Source organism: Piliocolobus tephrosceles, chromosome 11 (assembly GCF_002776525.5).
Source record: "Piliocolobus tephrosceles isolate RC106 chromosome 11, ASM277652v3, whole genome shotgun sequence".
NCBI classification, from domain to species: Eukaryota; Metazoa; Chordata; class Mammalia; order Primates; family Cercopithecidae; genus Piliocolobus; species Piliocolobus tephrosceles.
This window is the reverse complement of record NC_045444.1, coordinates 19045769-19070662: the sequence shown is the minus strand read 5'-3', so window position 1 is coordinate 19070662 and position 24894 is coordinate 19045769. Positions and strand designations below refer to the sequence as shown.

At 36.5% G+C, this 24894-nt stretch overlaps 1 protein-coding gene across 3 annotated transcripts in view; it reads right to left on the bottom strand.

Annotated features, from left to right (window-relative positions):
* Window positions 1-24894, bottom strand: part of RAB3GAP1 (RAB3 GTPase activating protein catalytic subunit 1) — a 114744-nt gene that overhangs the window by 36379 nt on the left and 53471 nt on the right. For all 3 annotated transcript variants that reach the window (XR_002726671.1, XM_023193744.1, XM_023193745.1), the window contains 8 exons: window positions 17654-17773; window positions 15504-15669; window positions 10396-10495; window positions 7062-7143; window positions 5042-5110; window positions 4633-4706; window positions 1998-2090; window positions 1364-1533 (listed from right to left, as the gene is read on the bottom strand). Coding sequence is in view for 2 of the 3 variants with exons in the window: in XM_023193744.1 (XP_023049512.1) it covers window positions 1364-1533; window positions 1998-2090; window positions 4633-4706; window positions 5042-5110; window positions 7062-7143; window positions 10396-10495; window positions 15504-15669; window positions 17654-17773 (874 nt within the window). In the remaining variant the exon portion in view is untranslated. The remainder of the gene's footprint in view (window positions 1-1363; window positions 1534-1997; window positions 2091-4632; window positions 4707-5041; window positions 5111-7061; window positions 7144-10395; window positions 10496-15503; window positions 15670-17653; window positions 17774-24894) is intronic.

The window sequence follows — 24894 nt, the reverse complement described above, 5'->3', positions numbered from 1 at the left end:
ATCATAGAACATGTCCAACAGACTTTTAAAAATTAGATGACCTACTATGTGCCAAGTGCCAGTACCAGGCACAATTGCCAGCATTATCCTATTCTCATACAACTGTTTGAGCTAAGTATCACTGCCCACATCTTACGACGTACAAGCTAAAAAGTTGGCTAAAAGTTTTGTTCAGACAAATGGTAGATAAGATTAACATTAAGTTTCCAAGTCCAGTTTTCTTTTCAACACTTTTCTTGAAGGTTTTTCCCAATGCACAAATTTCCAGGAATATGATTTTAACCACAATTACAGTAAAAATAGCTATCATTTATCAAAGGCCCATATACGCCAGGCAGTGTCACAGAAGATCCTGTAATCCTCACAGCAATCTCGCAAGGCTTTGTTAGCCATATTTTACAGATGAGAAAACTGAAGTGACTTATTCAAAGTCACGCAGTAAGTCATGCAGACATTAAACCATGGTGTGGATGCCCCCAGGCTGGGGCCATTCCATCCTGTTATACCTAGGAGCCACCTTAGCCCTCTACTTATCTCCCTCTCATTCTCACTAAAAGCTTTCCCTCAACTACTGTCAAAGCAACCTTTCAAAAATATAATTCTGGGGCCAGGTGCAGTGGCTCACGCCTGTAATCCCAGCAGTTTGGGAGGCCAAGGCGGGCGGATTATGAGGTCAGGAGCTCAAGACCATCCTGGCTAACACAGTGAAACCCCATCTCTACTAAAAAAATACAAAAAATTAGCCAGGCGTGGTGGCACGCAACTGTAGTTCCAGCTACTAGGGAGGCTGAGGCAGGAAAATCGCTTGAACCCAGGAGGTGGAGGTTGCAGTGAGCCGAGACAGAGCGAGACTTTGTCTCAAAAAAAAAAAAAAAATTCTAATCATTTTGATCTTCTACTTAAACTGCAAGATAAAAGCCAGTGCTTCAGCATGGCAGGTTATCTACTACTTCTCCAGCCTCAACCCTGGTCACGCTCTGGGAAGCACTCTACAAAATGTCAACTGTTCAGCATGCTCTCAAACCTCTGCTGTTCCTCTGCTTCTAAAGCCTTCTTTTCATCAAGATTCAGCTCAAATGTCCCTCTTCATGAAGCCTTCCCTGATTCCCACTGCCCAGACAGGGACAAATGCACCTCTGCTGTGCTCTCACAGCCCCCTTGCCAGATTTCTCACGTGCAACATGGTATCATAACTACTATTTACTTTCCTTCTTACCACTAAACTAGTAGAAATTTTCTAAATGTGGTAACTGTTTCATTCATTTTATATTCCAAAGTCACTGTCTACCACATAGAAGGAGCTGAATATATAATGAATAAATGATTCTGCAGATAGACCTATAAAGACAGAACATTTAATTACCAGGAGAATAGTATTGAGGACATCGTTATTTAGCGGTGACTCCTCTACACCTCTATGTTTTCGGATTTTCTTCTTTGCAGTGTGTACCATATTTGAAACTGATAATTTATGAATTGGAACTGATGCCGGCTCTGTCAATTTTGACAAAGCATGAGTTATATCAGCAGTTTCTATAAAAACAACAGAAATAAATATAAATTATATCACCAACCTTAGCAGGTGAAAGTGATGAACAAATTGATGATTGTATAGAATATTTTACTCATTCTTTTTACTAGTGTTACATGGTCTTGGAATTATAAAATATTAATATACACGTTCAGCTTTATGTGCAAGCATGAGTGACAGTGGTGTCACACAAATTATTTCTCCCCAGGAGACTTCAAAATTTAACCTCTAAAACTCTACTTCTCAAAATATTTTACATTTTTGGTGGAAAGAACTTATTAAATGCCCTTAATGTCTTAACAAGCACTGGGTATAGCCTGGAAAGGAACTGTAGCTGTCAGGTCCATCAAAACTTGATTCTCCAACTTAATTCAAAATGAGAAAATACATGAAAAGTTGCTGAAAAATGTGTCAAGGAAAAAGAGGAAGACATCTGAAGGTAATGTTAAAAAAAAATGTAGGTTACCTTTGCCTTCTTCCTCAAATGCGGATCGTCCAAGAATCTCATCAGTTGACTCCTTTCGACGGCAAATTTTAAAAAATTCAGTGACAAAATCACCTATGTAGGAAAAAAGTTATCATTTTTGACACTTAACTGAAAAAACAAAATCAGTCCTATAAATTAAAGTATGTCTTTCCACAAAAGCTATTAACTAAGATATGGTAGAAAGTAAAACCATTCAGTTTTTCAATTGAAAAAGGCAAGAATTAATCCTATATCAAAGGTAGCCTTGTTCTTTTCTTTGTCTCCATGTCCCAGGATATTTAAAAAGCTTTTCCTTAGAATTCCTTCTAGAAGGAAAGAAAAAAATAATTATACCTAATAGTACTTACTGTATGCCTCAATGAGACCCAACATCCATTTGTCATTAAGTTACATAAGTAACAAGAACTTACTCTGGGTATGTAGTAATCTTTCCCCAACTGCTACACTACTAGAATCTAAATCCATTAATAAATAAAATTAAGAAGAAACACTAAGGATATGTATCTAGAGGATTAGGAAATCATGTAGGATAAAGATATTTCAGTTTCTGCTACATATTAATGGTATTCTTTCTGTCATTATTATTGTTTTTGAGACAGAGTCTTACTCTGTCGCCCACGCTGGAGTGCAGTGGCACAATCATGGCTCACTGCAGCCTTCACCTCCCAGGCTCAGGTGATCCTCCCACCTCAGCCTCCTGGGTAGGCTGGGACTGCAGGTGTGCATCACCATGCCCAGCTAATTTTTGTATTCTTTGTAGAGATGAGGTTTCGCCATGTTGCCAACACTGGACTCAAACTCCTGGGCTCAAGCAATCCGCTTGCCTCAGCCTCTCAAAGTGCCGGGATTATAGGCATGAGCCATTGCACCCAGCTGTCTGTCATTACAATAAAAAGAGGTAAAGCGATTTGAATCTTCTAAAGAGCAACAATGTTTACACAAATAAATGAATGCTTAACAAATACTATCAGTACTAAGATACATCAAGTACATCAAAATTTTATAATTCACCAACTAATTCTGAATTAACCCATAACTTTTTGGGGGCTTCCTCAGAAAGGTAGGAAAAGTCTATAATCTAGTCATACAAAATATTATAAGAAGTAAGGTAAGATCATGGAACATTAAACTAAAATGGGAATACTTTCAATTCTAAGGTCCTCAGCAAATATCACATAGTTGCAAGACGAGGAATAATAATGTTACTAAGAAGCAACTTAGTACGTAAACATAATATGTAGTAATTCAACGATTAAACAACAGAGAGCATTTACTGTTCATTTACTATAACAAAGGCACTGTTAAATGTGATATATATACACACACACAGGTACATAATCTCATTTGATCCTCCCAATAACCCTATGAAGTAAGTACTAATGTTATCTCTATTTTACTTACGAGGACTCTGGGGCTTAAAAAGATTAAGAAATTTGACGAATGTGGTCAATCTAGGATTTGAACTGAGGTCTGTCCGACTGTAAAACTCTTGACATTGACTCTATACTGTTGCCCTAAAACCCCAGACAAATTAGCCAATGGTAGACTTATACATTAAACATCTTTGTTTTCGCTATTATATAGTTAGCACAAATGGCAACTACTAATCAGCATTTGACAAATAGCATATGAATGATAAAGAGCCCAAGAAAACAATGCTTTAGAGAAATGCATCATTACTGTCATAATAAATATTTGGTAACTCTATCAGTTAAATGGTAATATATCAAATGACAGGGAGTTAAGGTAGCATGGATGAACATTAAAAAAAGGAGAAAATATTCTCATGTGTACTAAATATAAGGAGGAAAAAGATGACAAGGCACATTGAGGAGATGGATTCAAAAGACTTCATGAAAGAGATACACCTAAAAAAAGAGAAGGGGACGAATCCCAGACATAAGATACAATAATAGTATCTGAATAGCAATTAATATTTTCATAAATAACCATTTATGTTATTTTACTTGATCCCTCAAATAACCTTGTGAGGTGTATAAGATTATTCACATTTCTTTTCTCATATCAGAAATAGGCTGCAGATGTGACACAACTCTACAGAAGGGCTCTAATGTGCACCGTCAAAAACAGTGCTCTTCAGGCTGGGCACAGTGGCTCACACCTGTAATGCCAGCATCTTGGGAGGCCGAGGCGGGTGGATCACGAGGTCAGGAGATCGAGACCATCCTGGCTAACATGGTGAAATCCCGTCTCTACTAAAAACACAAAAAATTAGCAGGTGTGGTGGTGGGCACCTGTAATCCCAGCTACTCGGGAGGCTGAGCAGGAGAATGGCGTGAACCTGGGAGGCAGAGCTTGCAGTGAGCTGAGATGGCGCCACAGCACTCCAGCCTGAGTGACAGAGTGAGACTCCATCTCAAAAAAAAAAAAAAAAAAAAAAAGCACGTCAGAAAAATAAAGCTGAGATAATGAGAAAATAATGGAGAATTTGCTGGCACTATTCAAAAAAAGATTCACTGCTATTGGCAATGATTTTTTTCCTACATGGTGTTAACTGAGGAGGTGACAAAGTATAAAGAATGTATGCAGTGTTTCTGATTTGGAAGTTAAGCAGATCAGTGGTATTTCAGGAATGGAGCATAATATACCTTACCCAGCAAACACTGAGGATTCTCAGCTTTTCGAACTCTAACAGACCAATGCGGAGCTTGAATAGGATCCAAATCACTAAAATGTAAACCAATAAACATAAGATCCTAATTATGACAATCTGCAAGATTCATGAACTTATTAAAATGCAGTCTAATAAAAACATAGAAGGACAAGCAATCCATTTAGCCTCCCTTAAACTTACTCTTATCCAGGGATACATAGAGCCATTTGGATAAGTTTTTAAAAAATAACATCATAAGAAATCAAAGTCCTTAGACAATAAAACACAAAAGGGAACATTAAAATCAAAAGAAAACAATTAAAAATGCACATAAAAATTACTAGCAATTTGAGAGTTATTCTACTGAAGTTTTTTAATCTCATTGTACTACTACTCTTAACATACTTACGAATAAACATCATTATCCACAATGATCCCTTCTGTCAGATGAGGCCATGTAGTAGCTAAATGGAGTTCACTAAAGTAAAACATAAAATACAACCAAAAGCTTTAATACTGACCCAGCAATTATATTTAATACTTCTAGAAAACTATTCCAAGGAAACAAAAGTATGTTACAGTGGCATTATTTATAATACAACAAACTGGAAACAACTTATTTAGCAAATGATAGCACATCCTTATGACGTTAATGTTTTGCAAACATTAATCTCATTATACATAATAGCCAAAAAGCATAAATAACCCACCAACTAATGAATGGATAAACAAAATGTGGCATATCCATACAATGGTATATTTACAGTCATAAAAAGCACAGAAGTACCTTAATTCCCCCTTATCCACAGCCTTACTTTCTGCAGCTTCAGTTACCCTAAATCAACTGCAGTCTGAAAATATTAAGTGAAAAATTCCAGAAAAAAAATTCCATAAATTTAAAATCACATGTTGTTCTGAGGAGCATGGTGAAATCTTGTGCCATCCCATCGCAGTAGGTGAATCATCCCTTTGTCCAGTGTATCTACACTGTCTATGCTACCTGCCCTGTTATTCACTTAGTAACTGTCTTGGTGATCAGAGCGATCACAAGAAGAATGTGCATGGTACAATGAGATATACTGATCACATTTACATAACTTTTATTAAGGTATATTGTTATAGCTGTTCTATGTTATTATTAGTTATTATTGTCCATCTCTTACCATGCCTAATTTATATTCATTTTATGTATTTATTTATTTTGTATTACTACATCACCTGGAAATCTTACTGTGCCAAATTTATAAATTAAATTTTACTACTTGTATGTATGCATAGGAAAAAACAGTATATTTAGTGTGTGGTACTGTCCATGGTTTCAGTCATCCACTCGGGATCTTGCAACATACCAGCTGTGGATAAGGGGTGACTACTGTACTGATTCATGCTACAAGATGGACAAACCTTGAAAACATGCTAATTAAAAGAAGTGAGACACAAAGAAAGCCACATGTCATATGATTCCATTTATACGAAATGCCCAGAATAGGTAAATCCAAAGAGACAGAAAGTATATCAGTGTTTGCCTAGAGTCAGAGGGTTGAGAGGACTAGGGGGAAATGATGGCTAAGAGGTGAAGAATTTCTTTTTAAGGTTATGAAAATGTTCTGGAATTAGATGATTATGATGGTTGCACAGCTCTGTAAATATTAAAAACCAGTGAATTGTACACTTCTAAATAGCGAATTTTATGGCAGGTAAATTATATCTCAAGTTTCAAAAATGTTATAGATCAGGAATTGGCAAACATTTTCTATAAAGAGCCAGAGAGTAAATATCTTAGGCTTTGTGAACCATGTACAGTCTCTGTTTCATTTTTTTTCTTTTATAACCTTTAAAAATGTAAACACTATCCTGACTTCACTGACCATACAAAAACAGGCTAAAGGCCAGATCTGGCCCAAAGGACACAGTTTGCTGAATTATAGATGAATATTAAATCTCAGAAAGTTTTCATGTATAAATATAAAATAAAGAAAGGAAATGTAGGTCTTTCTTTCTTTCTTTTTTTGAGACAGAGTCTTGCTCTGTTGCCCAGGTTGGAGTGCAGTGGTGTGATCTTAGCTCACTGCAACCTCTGCCTGCCAGGTTCAAATGATTCTTGTGCCTCAACCTCTTGAGTAGCTGGGATTACAGGTGTGCGCAACCACACCCATTTAATTTTTATATTCTTTCATAGAGATGGGGTTTTGCCACGTTGGTCAGGCTGGTCTTTAACACCTGACCTCAGGAGTCGCCCACTGCAGCCTCCCAAAGTGCTAGGATTACAGGCATGAGCCTGTGCCTGGCCCAGGTGTACATCTTTCTTTATTTCCAGTACTACATTCATCCCAGCAGGCTATAGCATCATAAAGCACAGTAAAATCAATATCAATATAAATTTGAAGTAAAATATTCCCACAATTCAAATGACAGGTTGAAATTCTCACCTAATAGGATCTTCACAGGCACCAAATGGTAACTTGCCAAACTCCAAACCTCCAACTTCTCCTCCTACAAGGGCATCTATGTCTAAACAAAAGAAATATTTTTCCATCATTTGGGAAAAAATATAGAAGAGTCTATTCTAGTTAAGCCCTTTGGAATATTATAGCTTTAAAAGTGTCTACAAGAGAACACATATAGCAAGTCAGCAAGGTAGAGCAAGTTACAGCATACGTAGTCTAACAAATATTTGACTTCCCCAGAGAACGTTATAGTAAAAGGGCACACTTATTTCCTATTTATCCAATATTTCATTCAGGCCATGTATTTTAAATTTTGCCCTTCTCAAATATTCCTTAAATATTACTCAAGAGAATATATTTCTGTAATTTTTTTTGCACTTTAAAAGAATGTAATCAATATAATCCAAAAAGAGTATCCAAGTATTTAAAAATCTATTCACCAACTACATTAATCAGTTTTGCTGTCAGTAATTTCTGAATAGGAAATTAGTACATTTGTCATCATTAATAACATTATATTTTGGCTGACAGTAAATGGAAATATATAAAGATCAGAAAAGAACCTCCTTTCCATTATGAATGGCACACTAGACCAGAAGAGAACTTAGAAGGTAAATCATTCCTCTTAGTTCTGTCTCTCCTGAGGAAGTAATAAGCATTTCTAAAAGTCATCAAAAGGATTTTTTTTCTCTTTGAAATAATACAAATTGTGATGTTTAATTATTCACATTACACTAGGATTTCCTAAAATTAAAGCCTACTGAGTTAAGAAAACTTCCCATATTTGCTAAAATCACATCTGATATTTATCTACATCCTAAGTAAATGATTTAAAATTAGTCATCAAATATGAATCAATTACTTGATTCAGTAAATTTTCTCAAGTCAATTCCATTTTTCCAACTAAAGAATGCTTATAATAAGAAAGATCACAATGACTAGCATTGTTACAAGTGAGTTTGTAAAACTTCAAAATTACAAGCACATTTTTATAAATTAGTAAATTAAAAATTATTACTAAAATATAACTGTTTTAGCGGAATTAAAAAGGGAGAAGCAACTCGTGGAGTGAAAAGCGTATTGGGCTTGGAGTTTGACTAGTGTTTGTATGCAAACGTTATCACATGGTGACCACATGACTTTAAGCCACTTACGTGAGTTCTTTAAAAAACTTACAATCTAAGAAACTTACATCTCTAAGAAAGATAATAATACATGTCTTGGGCTGGGCACAATGGCTCAAACCTCTAATTCCAGCACTTTGGGAAGCTGGGGAGGGTGGATCACCTGAGGTCAGGAGTTCGAGACCAGCCTGGCCAACATGGTGAAACCCCATATCTACTAAAAAATACAAAAATTATCCAGGCATGGTGGTGCATACCTGTACTCAGGAGGCTGAGGCTGAGGCAGGAGAATCGCTTGAACCCAGGAGGCAGAGGCTGCAGTGAGCCGAGATCATGCCACTGCACTCCAGCCTGGGTGACAGAGCAAGACTCTCTCAAAAAACAAAACAAAAGATAATAATAATAATAGTCTCATAGGTAAGTGAAAATTATACAAAATAGCATATAAAATACAAAAAGCACAGTGTCTTGTCCATATTATATTACATGTTCAGTCCCTTTCCCCTTATAAAGGAAAATGTTAAGAATTTATATGACTTTCAACCTACTGAGGGAGAAGGTTAATTATTTTTAATCCCCATTTTAAAAACTTGACAATAGAAGATTAACAAAGACCTTATTGGCAATCTTATAATGCTAAGGTTCTAACTCTTGAGCTTCTTCACAGATCATGAGCAGACCACACTACCTTAGGAAATCTTTAAAACTGCTTCGTAAGAGAGTAGCCTTGGAAAAAAAAAAATAAGATAAGAATGGAAACTTCTAACTAGACATAGACTATAACTTGTCCAGTGGGTACTGTTATCTGGGAACTAAAATCACGAACACAAACATTTGTGTGTTTCTTCTGATATAAATCTAAAGCTTAGCTTTCATTTCTCTGTTGTAGTTTAGATACGGTCCTTTTATAGTGTACATTAGAGTTGCAAATTATTTTGTGATATATAAAATAAAATAGTAGTAGTACATATAACTGCCAAAAGCTAAGGATATATTACCTTAAAAAAAAAATTTTTTTTTTTGAGATAGAGTCTCACTCTGTCACCTAGGCTAGAGTACAGTGGTGCAACGTCGGCTCACTGCAACCTCCACCTCCCAGGTTCAAGGGATTCTCCTGCCTCAGCCTCCCAAGTAGCTGGGATTACAGACTCCTGCCACTGCATCTGGCTAATTTTTGTATTTTTAGTAGAGACAAGGTTTCACCATTTGGCTAGGCTGGTCTTGAACTCCTGACCTCAGGTGATCTGCCTGCCTTGGCCTCCCAAAGTGCTGGGATTACAGGTGTGAGTCACCATGCCTGGCCTGCATTATATTAATTTTTATATCATCTCATGCCTACCAATTATTTTCAATCCTATAAATAGCCAACTACTTAGAACAAAAATAAACAGTAAAGAATATTAGTTTATTTTATTTCTCTTTAGGGGAGGTAGATTAAAAAATGTTTTCAAGCTAGTGAAATTCTTGTATTTTATAGGTTTGTATTATATTCCTTATTAGATGGGCTTCAATATAATCAAACATATGAAAGAAACACCCATGAATCAAAATGTTAATTAGGACATATGTCCATGAAACTGAGCTTTTCTAGAACTTAGGTAATGTGTTGTTCATATTGCTGTCCTTAGCACTGCCTAGTCTATTACAGGTTAATAATTAATAATTGTTGAATGAATCTGTTTATCAAGGGTAAGCAGGCAAATTGATTTTGATATTTCTATAACATACAAGTTAATTATTATTTTCCCCTACATATATTTTTCTCCTCTGCTTTCCTTGTTTAGCCCCCTTTCTTGAAACAATACTCTCTTTAAAGTTTTTTGCATGTCTGTTCTCATTTTATGAGGGTGAGCTGAGAACAGCTCTGCTCTTATAATAGTCTAAAAACAGACATGTTAATCATTCGCTACATTTATGGCATATGATATGCCACAGCAAGGGGTGCCTTATATAAGGCTTTTAAAGACAGATTGTCAAACATAGAGTATTACTATCCCTAGAAAACCCACAGTTTTTCTTTAAGAGAAAAAAAATGATAAGGGCAATGAAAGCAACAATATTATTACATTTAAAATGAATCACAAATATTTCTAATGTAAAACACTTGAAACTCTTGTTAAGTAATTGTAATTTCTGAATGTATCTTTTCCATTTATATTCAATAAGTTAAATATAGTTCTAAATGCTCTCACCTGGAGGTTGCTGAGGCCAAAAATACTGTTGCCAATCTTGAAGTACATAGGTAAATCGAATAGCAATATTAACTGGAGGCAACGGAGTTAAAGGACATCCCTAGGAAATACATGCAAAGACAATACCATGTAAATGCTGGTACCCTTTCGTATTAATTCAACATCAAAATTTCAAACTTATGGAATGGATTAATACTAGCTTTATGAAACCTAGATTTTCAGTCTCTAGTGTTAAACAATAGGGTGCATATTCTAGTTACTAAAAACATGATATTCTAGCCATTCCAAAGGAAAAATAAGTAACCGAAGTCATTAGAGCCACAGATGCAAAATTTAGGAAATCCTTTTCACAGAAGAAATTCTCACAGTCCAAAAGCTTAAGAGGTGGATCAGGGATGAAGAAGAGGAAAGATCCTATACTAAGCAACAGTACTGGCAATTGTGAGACTAGGTTTTAAAAAATGGAAAAGTAAACTTTCCAAAGAATCACTGTATTTTTGTCCACCTATTTGTGTGTACAGAAGGATTTCCATAATTTCTACATACTGCTTCCACAAATGTTTTCATTTGATGTAGCTAAAAAAAGTTTCCAAAATAATGCCATAGCTTTAAAATAAAGCTGTTTAAACTGCTATTAGAAAAAGAGATATTACATTCTATTAAGCAAAATGTTCTTTAAGTATCTTTTACTATTTTAATCATAAAACACCATTTCTTACTATTCACTTCAGACATATTAAATGTGAAAAAAAGGTGATTCATTTTTCAAATAAGTAAAAGTATCAGAAAAGTATAAGACTTGGTTTGGGGAGAGGATGTCTCTTCTTTTTTTTAAATGAAAATAAACTCAAATGAAAGCCAGCCTTGAATATTTAACCAAAATTTCAGACTAAGAGAAATGAATGCTCACTCACACAAAATAGATTAACGAATCAGTTAACAAAAGAAAATTTAGATTTATGTCAATTCACGAAAAATCACAAAACTTAATACTGTCATTTAAACATCCTATGACCTCAGCTTTCCTTCATAATGCTTAATCTGAACTAATATAAAATAGGACTTAAATATGCATAGGAATCACCTAGGGAACTTGTGAAATGCAGATTCAATACTCTTCTGCATACCTAACCAGTTTCCAGATGCTGCTGTTCAGGAGACTACACTTTGAGTAGCAAAGGAATACGTGACATTTACATTTAGCTCAGCAGCAGCATCTATAAATGTCACTAGTAGCTTTAAGAACACAAACTCAGTCTGAAGTCACAAGAGTAGAGAGCTGCTCCCAAAAAACTGAATTCAGTTTTGGGCTCCTGTGCCCAACAGCAAGGTGAGATTTTGGCTGGTCAGTGTATCAACTTTTTAGTCATGTCCAGATATCAAATGAGCATTCACCTATAATAAGGAGCAAATGTTCTAGAAGCCATAACAAGGCCACTTTGACACATAAAGATAAATACAAAAACAGATTGCCAGAAAGAAAAAATTAGGGCTAGGCATGGTGGCTCACACCTGTAATCCCAGCACTTTGGGAGGCCAAGGCAGGAGGATCATTTGAAGTCAGGAGTTCAAGACCAGCCTGGCCAACATGGTGAAACCCCATCTCTACTAAAACTACAAAAACTAGCCGGGCAGTAGTGATGTGTGCCTGTAATCCCAGCTACTTGGGAGGCTGAGGCAGGAGAATCGCTTGATCCCGGGAGGCAGAGGTTGCAGTGCCTCACCACTGAAGTCCAGCTTGGATAATAGAGTGAGACCCCATCTCAAAAAAGAAAGAGAGAAAGAGAAGAAAGAAAGAAAGAGAAAGAAAAAAGAAAGAATTAGAATGAAAAATGATGGAAATATCTTTGTGGACCCTGGAGGATAACTGGGGTTCAAGGCACACGCCTTAAGGTGTGGAAGGCGGCACTGACAATCTAGGATGAAACCAAAAGGGCTCAGTCCAGAGTGAGGGCATTGCAAGACTCTGCTTAAGCCAGACATTGGGACAGGTCACTCCTGCTTGGCACAATGGCTCTATTGGAAGGTATGGGACTAGGGGCTATTGTGTGAAGGGAAAAAACCCTCACCTGTATGTGGTGAGCAAGCAACCCAAGATTCTAAGACCAGTTATCGAAACCCCAATATTACTACAGAGCAAGAGACTCCAAACACTATTTTAAGACCTAGTTCTGAAATATTCTGCAGGTAGGGAGTAACCATAAAACTGCAAAATCACTAGAGAGGATGGATGGGAGTGAACATTAAACATTTAAAATGAAACTCATTCAAAATGAGCCTACAAAACTAAACTTCTCAAAACATAAAAAAGTAGTTCTAAAAGAGACAAACATCCAAATCAACCGTCATAATATAATACCATAAAATGTAAAGAACATCTCAAGAACTAAGAATGTCTAAACTGAAAAAGAAAAGACAATGAAGTTATGAGACTTTTCAAATATTTACAGGATTAAACTTAAGCACCCAAACCAGCTCTTAAATTCAATTTTCTCAAATCAATTTTGAGAGATGTTTCTTATCAAAAAAATAAGTTTTAGGTTTGTCAGATGATGAGATAAACTGATTAAAAACTTTTTTTTTAAAGTACTGCTAACAAATAGCCAAGATCTAAGTTGGGTTCCACAGATCAATGTATTCCCTACCTTTAAAAAAGAGATGTGACATAAAAGATCTGAAGATAATATTCATTAATGATTTCTTAAGAAGGACTAAGGCCCAACGCGGTGGCTCATGCCTGTTATCTTGGTACTTTGGGAGGCTGAGCAGGCGGACTGCTTGAGCCTAGGAGTTTAAGACCAGCCAGAGCAACATGGTGAAACCCTGTCTCTACAAAAAATACAAAGATTAGCTGTGTGTGGTGATGCACACCTACAGTCCCAACTACTCAGGAGGCGGAGGTGGGAAGATTCAGTGACACCAGGAGGTTGAGGCTACAGTGAGCCATAATCACACCCTACACTGCAGCCTGGGTGATAGAGTGAGACCCTGTCTCAAAAAAAAAAGAAAAGAAGAAGAGGAAGAAGAAGAAGAGGAGGAGGAGGAAGAGGAGGAGGAAGAGGAGGAGGAAGAGGAAGAAGAAAAAGAAGAAATAAGGCATTGATATTTCCATGTGACCAGAAATTTGATCTAAAAATTTTAAATATAATTGAAGACTTATGGTAAGAGCAAAGGAAAACTAATGGAGAAGATACTAATACATACTTGCCTTTTACAAAAATTTCCCAAACTATATGTGGAATTAAACAGTACCTACAGCACTTCAGAGCCCAGAAGGTTTTTGAAAAGAGTATTACATATATACATGGAATTCTCTGAAATCGAAGCATCTGTAATTTTTCTAATGGAGATAATCACAAGCCACTGCTAACAGCTGTCACTTTGAGGAGACAGGCGGAGAGGTAAAAGAAGCTTTTACTTTAATTTTCTAACCGGGTAAATGCATTACTTTTTTTTAATATCAAAGGTATTTATCTAGTTGGTAATAATTCTACCAGCACACTATTTAGGTCCTCAACACTAAAAACATATTTTTATGATTAAATTCTAATCCTAAATATCTTTCTAACAAATGTTGCCTATTTAAAAAGAAATTTCAGCAATTTTTTCTTATAATTCTTTTTCTTTTGAAAATTCTCAAACCTTCAGAAAGGTTGGAAAACTAGTACAATGAATACTCATATGACTTCCACAGAGTTCATAATCATTAACACTTTGCCACACATACACATATATATATTATGCATACGACATTTTTTTGGCTGAACCTTCTGAAAAAGGTAGGCATCATAACAATTCACCCTTAAATACGTTAGCATGTAATTTCTAAGAACAAAGACATTATTCTATACAACTATAATACAATTATCACACTCAATAAATTTAACGTTGATACTATTTTCTAATATACAGTCCATATTAAAATCATCCCAATTGTCCCAATAATGTCCTTACTGACTATTCTGTTTTGATAAAGGATCCAATCAAGAATCATGCGTTGCATTTAGCTGTCAGGTCCCATTATCTCCTTAAATCTAAATTGCTTCCAGCCTTTATTTTGCCTATCATCATACTGACCAGTTACTGCTGCGAAACAGGGCTCACTTTGGAAATATGTGATTGCTTCCTCATGGTTTGATTTATAGTATGTTAAACATTTTGGCAGGAATGCTACATATGTAATTATATATAATAATTAATATATTTATTTATAATCAATATACTTCATTATAATATACATATAATCAATATCCTAATCAATATACTTATATATTTAAGTGCTAAAGCTGCCACTATCTCACATAAGTGGCCAAATGTGATTAATAGCCATCACACGACACATGATGTCAGTTTATTAATCAACTGTGAGATAGTGTCATGTTTAGCACTTAACATACTCCAAATTTAAATCAGCATCCTAATAACCTAAGAGTAATATTTCTCTAAGTAGAGGATCCCCTCCACTACTTGGTTATCTAGCTTTCTCTATTTTCTAGAGGTATTCACAAACAGCTTCTCAACTTAAGCCCTAATCAGCCCCATTCCCCCAAGCCCCCTGGAGCAGCACAGGCAAGTCCTCTATAGCTACAGACAGTGTTGTTACAGAATATAAGAATATATTTAGCATGTCCCATTTAGCCCTGCTGCTCTCAGGCCTAGGATATAAGCCAGATTAAGCATGAAAATTAAATCAGAGAAAGATTTGGGGGGAAAAATGCAATTCAGAACCCAAAGGGTTTAGACTTTAAGGAGTTCATAGTCAAATGCTTCAAATGCTCAAACAAGCAGCTACCTGAGCCCCATTAAGCTTGGGAGACTGGCAATATTGCCAACAGAGGACAAGGAGTAGAAGATACACAGTCAATATGCTAACAGACCGAACAAACAAACAAATCAGTTGTTGCTTTAGAATTAGTACACTAAAAATATAACTGGATATTTTGTTTCTTTGAAATTACAAAGTAATTTATGTAGTCACTTATAGCTTTCTTCCAAGCAATTACATTATCAATATAATAGAGAAATGTTTCTATATGCTGAAAAAAATGATCAAATCTCTACTTTTATGTGGATCTCGGATAAGACTGACAATATCAATCCCAACTCACAATCTTTGATTTGAAGATATCCAGCAGACCTGATAAGTGAGTGTACTGATTTGGCACTTTTCTAAGATGAACCATTTCGAAGTCAGTTCGTACACCAGGACCTTGACATTCTCCTACATACGTTCTTCGCCATTTGTGGTGAATTTGCACGAAGAGTGGCACCTGACTACAGGACATGATTAAATAGGAATAGAATACAAGCTCATTAAACATTAAACCTGAACCTCAAATTTTTTCCAAATTATTTTAATCTCAAGAATTTAAAAGCACTAAACTGGAAACACAACAAAAACACAGGTTTGTGTTCATAACAAAGACATTCTGAGTTCCTTTTTCTCCCTATACTACTAAACTACAGAAACTATCATCTAGAAGTACTTTGATTAGTCTGAAAAATTGTTTTAGAACAGCCAAAAGTCAGAAAACATCAGAATGAAAACTGTCTTGCATAAAAGTGATTATTTCATATTAGTCTTTCCAAATTAATAATAAAACCTAACTCACAGGTATTAAACAATATAAATTAAGCCAGTATTGTGGTGAAATATTTTTCACATCATTTAAAGACAAAGTAGGGCTCCTAAGCACAAGAAGGTTGTGATGTGCCTTATAGAGAAAATACATGTTAATAAACGTATTTTCCCAGAAGCATCGTTCATGCACAAGTTACATTGCTTTTGGCTACAAGTTCAATGTTAATGACTCAACATTGTATATTAAATAAGCTATCTTTAAACAGAAACACACATAAGAGAAGGTTATGTATTAACTGGTTGACAAAAAATGTGGCCAGAGGCTAGAAGGAACCATATTTCTCCTTGGAGAAATAGGTGAGGAATTGATAACTCAGTGTTGGTGGCAACTTTAAAGCACACAACTACCTTAAATAACAAGAAAGGATTGTACAGATACATCCCCAAGTTAATAATCCTACAGCAGTAACTATTCTAGCAAAATTATCCACTTAGGATACACCACAGAGTACATCCACTAAAATAAATTAATTATTCCCCAGTAGATTTAGAGTATCATAGTCTATTCAATACACAAATGAAATACAATTCAAAACAGCAGAAGAGTGATTAAACAAATTTCATCTTCTTCAATACTTCCATTTAAGAATAGGGTCTAAAGGTACTGAAAATTAACTTTTAAAAAAGTTATTCCAAATACACCCTGAATTATTTCAGGAAGATTACCTTTAGAAATGGCCTCCATTTAGGTTTTACTAGTTTTGTCCTTATATACCAAATTCCAGCATAAAAATATGCAGGTATATTGTTAAAAGAAAAATTTTCAACTAATTAAACTTAATGGAGTTTATTTAAGGCTGGGCACAGTAGCTTATGCCTAAAATCCTAGCATTCCGGAAGGCTGAGGCGGGAGGATCATCTGAGGTCAGGAGTTTGAGACCAGCCTGGTCAACACAGTGAAACCCCATCTTTACTGAAAATTTAAAAAATAAAAATAAAATCAGCCAAGTGTGGTGCACACCTGTACTCCCAGATACTCGGGAGGCTGAGGCAGAAGAGTCACTTGAACTCAGGATGTGGAGGCTGCAGTGAGCCCAGACTGTGCCACTGCACTCCAGCCTAGGCGACAGAGCAAGACTGTGTCTCAAAATAAATAAATAAATAAATAAATAAATAAATAAATAAATAAATAAATAAATAAAACATTTATTTAAGCAAAGAATGAGTTGAGAATCACATAGTCTTCAGAACCAGTGGAGGTTCAGACAGATCAGCTCTGTAAGGTGGGCAGGCAGCATTTATAGACAGAAAATGGAAGTAAGGTACAGAAACAGCTTGATTGGTTACAGTTCCGAGTTTGCTTTATTTGTGCATGCTCTGATCAGTTGGCCTGTGAGTGACTGAACCTAAGCTGCTGTGATTGGCTGGGACTCAGTGAATTGTTCCAAAAGTATACTCCCAAATTAGGCTTTCAGTTTGTACATGGAGTAAGTTAGGTAGTAGTTCTTTATACAGGGAGCAGGTACAGAGGTAACCTCAAGACAAATTTAGTTTAACAATATATATGCACTAAGTTCCTAATTACAACAAAAAAGCTAACATTTAATAACTGTTTGCCTTCGTAAATTACTGTTAAAAACAGTTTTTTTGTCTAGATTTTAAAAAATGTCCACTCACCAGCCAGTGTTTCCCAAGGCAATAGAAACAGAACTCAGAAGAAGGTTGCACTTAGATTCGCTGAGAACAGCATCACTGTGTGCAGCGGGAGCAATCACCACGAACTCACGCAGCCCATACCTTAAAAAAAAGAATTAACTGCATTAAACAGGGGAAACCTCAGAACAAAAATCCATTACTTGAAAAACACAAAAAAATTTCCCTACAGAAAATTTAACAAGTCAGGTTCAAACTACAGGTGTTTCTTTTAATGGCAACCGAACCTACAAGAACTCAATTTTAAGAAGCACTTCTATCATCCACCTACTAGTTCCCCTCTATTCTTTACAAATTAGAAACAATTAGAAACAATCTGCCGAAATCTAAATTTGATTCGGCTAAAATAGGCTCAGATATATTTGTATGCCCATCTCTCTCTCTCTCTCTGTGTGTGTGTGTGTGAAAGAGACTTTTTCCACTTTGCCTACTTTATGTTGTATACTCATGTGTTTACTAACAAGTTGATCACACGGGTGTATTCATAAGACCACTGTAATACTGATGTCATTGTTGCTGCTTGAGAAAAAAGGTCAACAGCTGATTCCTTAAACAACTGTCACAGAATGGCTGGGCTGAGAACGCTGCCCAGAGCCCTGCAGCTGGTGGGAGAGGTGTCTGGTAGGAGAGGTGTGAGTGGGAGAGGTGTCTGATGCCTCGACCTGCTGCTTCATATCTCTCACTCAAGAGTTTCTTCTAGTTTCATACTGTTTAACCCCTCTGTGCTTTAGCAGCTGTGACCTTGCCTTCATTGCTTCATCCAGTGCAGGTCTGGGTTATTGAAGACACCAAAGTGTTTCTCTTTCAGCTTGAAAACCAGGCAGGTTTACATATGGGTTTCAGTGTATTTGCCTTTGAACCCTTAACTAAACTTCAGCGTTTTGGCTGGTGTTGAATATCTTTAGCTGGGGTGACCTCGGATGGTGCTGCGGTTTACCGTCTCCAGCTTCCGCCTTTCCAGAAATCCTTGTGGAAGGCAGTGTCGGCTGCAGGTTTTATCATCATATTGCAGTTTGAGGTCACCACTATTTGGGGGACAAGCTTGTGTCCTGCTGAGGGGCAGGGTTTTCAGCAGAGGGTCAGTGGGGGGCTGAGCCATTGTGGAGGTGGCCCCAGGGGTCGTATGGCCATGTGCATGGCCATGCTCTAACACACTCCGTGTGGCCTGCTCAGAGTTGGATGCCACCTTTGGGCAAGGTTTACAGTCTATTTTCTGAAGTTTTAAGTATTTTAAGAGGTATTGAGACTAATGAATATAATAGTTCAGTAATTTAAATGTTTGTTTTTAATGGAAAGATTTTTATTAAAAAGAAGCTAATTGACATGGAAATGTCAGTGAAATTTCTTACCTGCAAAGAAAGTGAATATTTTGTATTTAAGTAAACTATAATGAGCACATTTTAAGAGTAAAGAAATCTGATATTTGAAAGGAAAAAAAAGAAACAATTTGCTGAAATCACAAGGACCATTAAACAATAGTTTTGCCTTCAAAGTTAAGTTTACAAGATAAAAGAAGAAAGCAAGTATTTAAACTTTGCTTTAATGAGCTGATACCACTAAGTCTGCATATGAAGAAAGTCTGACAGATTCCCTAAACTGCAGGAAAATTATCAGCAATGATGTATATGTCCTTTCTAAATGTGAGAACACAGTTTACTAAGTATCCTAATTAAGGAATTCTTGTGTTCTTTTACTAAATAACACATTAAAAAGGGGTAAAAAATTATCATAAAACAGCTTAATCTTGCTATGACATCTACATTAATTAAAACTTCTCATTCAGTTGCCATATCCTTTCAAGTCATAAATTTGCTGCCAAACTTTTATGAAAATATACAGTCAAACTGGTTATCTTGTCTACTGAAAATCCCTCTTATTCACTCTTTAATGTATTTATATTTAATATTTTTTGAAACAAGAAAATAACTTATGAGAGAGATTACTCATTTGCGTAATTTATTAACTCTCGTATATAAAGAGTTATTAATGCTTATTTTTATAAACATCCTACTCAAGAAATCCCCCAAACAGGAGTAATGATTTAAAAAATTAAGTCTAATTCATAATGTTTATTTTTTTTTATTATACTTTAGGTTCTAGGGTACATGTGCATAACGTGCAGGTTTGTTACATATGTATACCTGTGCCATGTTGGTGTGCTGCACCCATCAACTCGTCAGCACCCATCAATTCATCATTTATATCAGGTATAACTCCCCAATGCAATCCCTCCCCCCTCCCCCCTCCCCATGATAGGCCCCAGTGTGTGATGTTCCCCTTCCCGAGTCCAAGTGAACTCATTGTTCAGTTCCCACCTATGAGTGAGAACATGCGGTGTTTGGTTTTCTCTTCTTGTGATAGTTTGCTAAGAATGATGGTTTCCAGCTGTATCCATGTCCCTACAAAGGACACAAACTCATCCTTTTTTATGGCTGCATAGTATTCCGTGGTGTATATGTGCCACATTTTCTTAATCCAGTCTGTCACTGATGGACATCTGGGTTGATTCCAAGTCTTTGCTATTGTGAATAGTGCCGCAATAAACATACGTGTACATGTGTCTTTGTAGTAGAATAATTTATAATCCTTTGGGTATATACCCAGTAGTGGGATGGCTGGGTCATATGGTACATCTAGTTCTAGATCCTTGAGGAATCGCCATACTGTTTTCCATAATGGTTGAACTAGTTTACAATCCCACCAACAATGTAAAAGTGTTCCTATTTCTCCACATCCTCTCCAGCACCTGTTGTTTCCTGATTTTTTAATGATTGCCATTCTAACTGGTGTGAGATGGTATCTCATTGTGGTTTTGATTTGCATTTCTCTGATGGCGAGTGATGATGAGCATTTTTTCATGTGTCTGTTGGCTGTATGAATGTCTTCTTTTGAGGAATGTCTTCTTTTGAGAAATGTCTGTTCATATCCTTTGCCCACTTTTTGATGGGGTTGTTTGTTTTTTTCTTGTATATTCGTTTGAGTTCTTTATAGATTCTGGAAATTAGCCCTTTGTCAGATGAGTAGATTGCAAAAATTTTCTCCCATTCTGTAGGTTGCCTGTTCACTCTGATGGTAGTTTCTTTTGCTGTGCAGAAGCTCTTTAGTTTAATTAGATCCCATTTGTCAATTTTGGCTTTTGCTACCGTTGCTTTTGGTGTTTTAGACATGAAGTCCTTGCCCATGCCTATGTCCTGAATGGTAGGTACTACCTAGATTTTCTTCTAGGGTTTTTATGGTATTAGGTCTAACACTTAAGTCTCTAATCCATCTTGAATTAATCTTCGTATAAGGAGTAAGGAAAGGATCCAGTTTCAGCTTTCTACTTATGGCTAGCCAATTTTCCCAGCACCATTTATTAAATAGGGAATCCTTTCCCCATTTCTTGTTTTTGTCAGGTTTGTCAAAGATCAGATGGTTGTAGATGTGTGGCACTATTTCTGAGGGCTCCGTTCTGTTCCACTGGTCTATATCTCTGTTTTGGTACCAGTACCATGCTGTTTTGATTACTGTAGCCTTGTAGATGTTTATTATTTACATGACAAAAACTTACTTCATTTCCTCACCCTACCTCCACCCTCCTAGCCCTGAAATCAAAATTAGTTATGTAGAGACAGCATAAAATAATGAAAATAATCTAGAGCTTTAAAAACTAAGCTCTAAAGATCTTTGAAAAATCGTTTTCTTTTTTTCAAATGTCCCTGGAAGAAAGAAAACAAAACAAGTGAACATCCCCCTGTTCCATCCTCTGTACTTGTATAAAATCCCTGTCAACAGTCTCTTGGTTATTCTTCCACAAATGTTCCATTTACCGCATAACCACCCTACCCTCAAATATGATTATACTATTTGTATACACTTTGTAAAGCTTCTTTTCAAAGGACAGTACCCTACTGATCAGGACTTTATTTGCAGTTTTATGCTGCTGCAGCAATACTGCAACTGTCTTTCTACATGTATATCTCTATAACAAATTTCTAGTGGTTGCTGGATAAAATAACATTTGCATTTTTACACTGATAGCTGTTCCAACCTTCTTACTATAAATACACACAATGCCACTGTATACAAGCCATGAATAACAAGCCAAACTGAATTGCAATTTATCTGCAATCTACCTTCTACCCCCTAAGCCTTTCTTTCCTCTTTCTATTGATAAAATGTCTCCCTCTCATCCACTCTACTACCACTACTAAATACCCAAATCCTGACAAGTTCTTTAAAGATTTACCTTGCCAGGTGTGGTGGCTCACACCTGTAATGCCAGTATCTTGGCAGGCCAAGGCAGGAGGATCACTTGAGCTTAGGAGTTCAAGACCAGCCTAGGCAACATAGCAAGACCCACTCTCTATAAAAAATTGTGGGCCGGGCGCGGTGTCTCAAGCCTGTAATCCCAGCACTTTGGGAGGCCGAGACGGGCGGATCACGAGGTCAGGAGATCGAGACCATCCTGGCTAACACGGTGAAACCCCGTCTCTACTAAAAATACAAAAAACTAGCCGGGCGAGGTGGCGGCGCCTGTAGTCCCAACTACTCGGGAGGCTGAGGCAGGAGAATGGTGTGAACCCGGGAGGCGGAGCTTGCAGTGAGCTGAGATCCGGCCATTGCACTCCAGCCTGGGTGACAGAGCGAGACTCTGTCTCAAAAAAAAAAAAAAAAAAAAAAAAAAAAAATTGTAAAAATTAGTTGGGCATGGTGGAGAGCACCTGTAGTCCCAGCAGCTTGGGAGGCTGAGGTGGGATAACAGATTGAGGCGAGAAGGTCGAGGCTGTGTAGTGAGCCATAATGACACCACTGCACTCCAGCCTGGGAAGCAGAGTGAGACATCATCTCAAAAACAAACAAACAAACAAAAAAAATTTACCTCAAATATCACCCCATCACTCTTGATAAACGTACTCTCTTCTTTATGATCTTCAAAATGTCAATATAAGGCATTACTTTTTCCCCAACAGGTCTACTTGAATCCTGAGACTACGTCTTCATCAAAAGTAAACAAACATTAAGTGGGAGATTTAAAAAAAAAAAAAAGCAAAAATCAACAACAACAAAAAAACAACCAACCCGATTTTAAAATGGGCAAAGGATTTGGATGGATGTCACTCAAAAGAAAATGTACAAAGGCTGGGAGCGATGGCTCACAGCTGTAATCCCAGCACTTTGGGAGGCTGACGCAGGTGGATCATGAAGTCAGGAGATCGAGACCATCCTGGCTAACATGGTGAAACCCCGTCTCTACTAAAAAAATACAAAAAAATTAGGCGGGTGTGGTGGTGGGTGCCTGTAGTCCCAGATACTCAGGAGGCTGAGGCAGGAAAATGGTGTGAACCCAGGAGGCAGAGCTTGCAGTGAGCCAAGATCACACCACTGCACTCCAGCCTGGGCAACAGAGCAAGACCCCATCTCAAAAAAAAAGAAAAGAAAAGAAAATATGAAAATGGCAAATAAGCACATGAAAAAATCCTCAATATCACTAATCTTAGAGGAACATAAATCAGATCTACTATGACATACCACCTCATAACCATTAGGATGGCTATTACCAAAGAAACCAACAATAAGTGTTAGCAAGGATGCAGAGAAATTAAAATCCTTGGGCATTGCTGGTAGAAATATAAAACAGCTAAGCAGTATAGATTATTTTTTAAAATGAACACTAACCATTTGATCCAGAGAAATGAAAATAGAGATTGAAATAGATATTTGTGCACCCATGTCCATAGTAGAGTTATTCACAGTAGCCAAAAGGGAGAAACAATCCAAATGTCCATCAACAGATGAATGCATCAATGTGGTAGATACATACAATGGAATATTATTTAGCCTTAAAAAGAATAAAATCTGATACATATTGCAACACAGCTGAACTTAGAAGACATTATGCTAGATGAAATAAAAGCCAGTGGAAAAAGGGCAAATGTTACATGATTCCACTTACATGAGGTACTAAAAGAATCAAAGTCATAGAGAGAAAGTAGAATGCTGGTTCCAGTGGCTAAGAGGGAGAGGAGTGAAGTCATTGTTTAATGGTTACAGAGTTTCAGTATAGGATGATAAAGTTCTGAAGGATAGTGGTGATGGTTGCACAAAAATGTGAATATACTCAATACCACTGAACTGTACAGTTAGAAATGGTTAAAATGGCAAATTTTGTTATGGATGTTTCACCACAATAAAAAAGTTAAATATAAAAGAATGAGAAAAAACTAATACACATTTTATAGAATAAGAAATATAAATGGTTAATAAGTCTATTAAGAGATGTTCAATCTCACGATTAAAAAATAAAAATTAAACAAGATACCACTGTGGCAAAAAATATAAAATACCGATAGACTCCAGTGTTGGCAAGAGTGCTGGGATATGCCACAGGTGGTGATATAAACTTTAAAAGCATTTTTAGGCTGAGATGGGAAGATCACTTGAGGTCAGAAGTTCAAGACCAGCCTGGGAAACATAGTGAGACCCCATCTCTACAAAAAATTTAAAAATTAGCTTTGCATGATGGTGTGCACCTGTACTCCTAGCTACTCAAGTGGCTGAGACAGGAGGATCACTTGAGCCCAGGAAGTCAACACTGCAGGGAGTCATGATCACACCACTGCACTCCAGCCTGGTGATAGAGCAAGGCCCTGTCTCTTAATAAAAATTAAAAAAAAAAACATTTTTGGAGAGCAAAAGGGCAGAATATATCAATATTTAAAATGGACAAAACTCAAACGAAGTACACATATCTTTATATCTATGCTACAAAACCATTCACATAAATGCAAAAAGGTGTACATACAGTAATATTCACTAATATTTTAATTCAATTGTAAAAATCTAGAAACAACCTAAATATTTTTCAACAGAGGAATGGCAAAATAATTACGGTTACCACCACCAATACCACTACACACACACATAATAAAGAGATAATCTATATTCACGGATAGGAAGATAATATTATCAAGATATCAGTTCTTTCCAACTTCATCTACAGATTTAATGCAATCTCAATCAAAATCTCAGCTAGTTGTCATGAGGATATCTACAAACTGATTCTAAAGTTTATACGCAGAAGCAAAAAAAGACTCAAAGTAGCCAATAAAATATTGAAGAAGAAAGTTGGAGAACTAACACTATCAAACTTCGAGTACTACTATAAAGCTACAGAAATCAATACAGCGTGGTAACGGCAAAAGAACAGACAAATGGAGATCAAT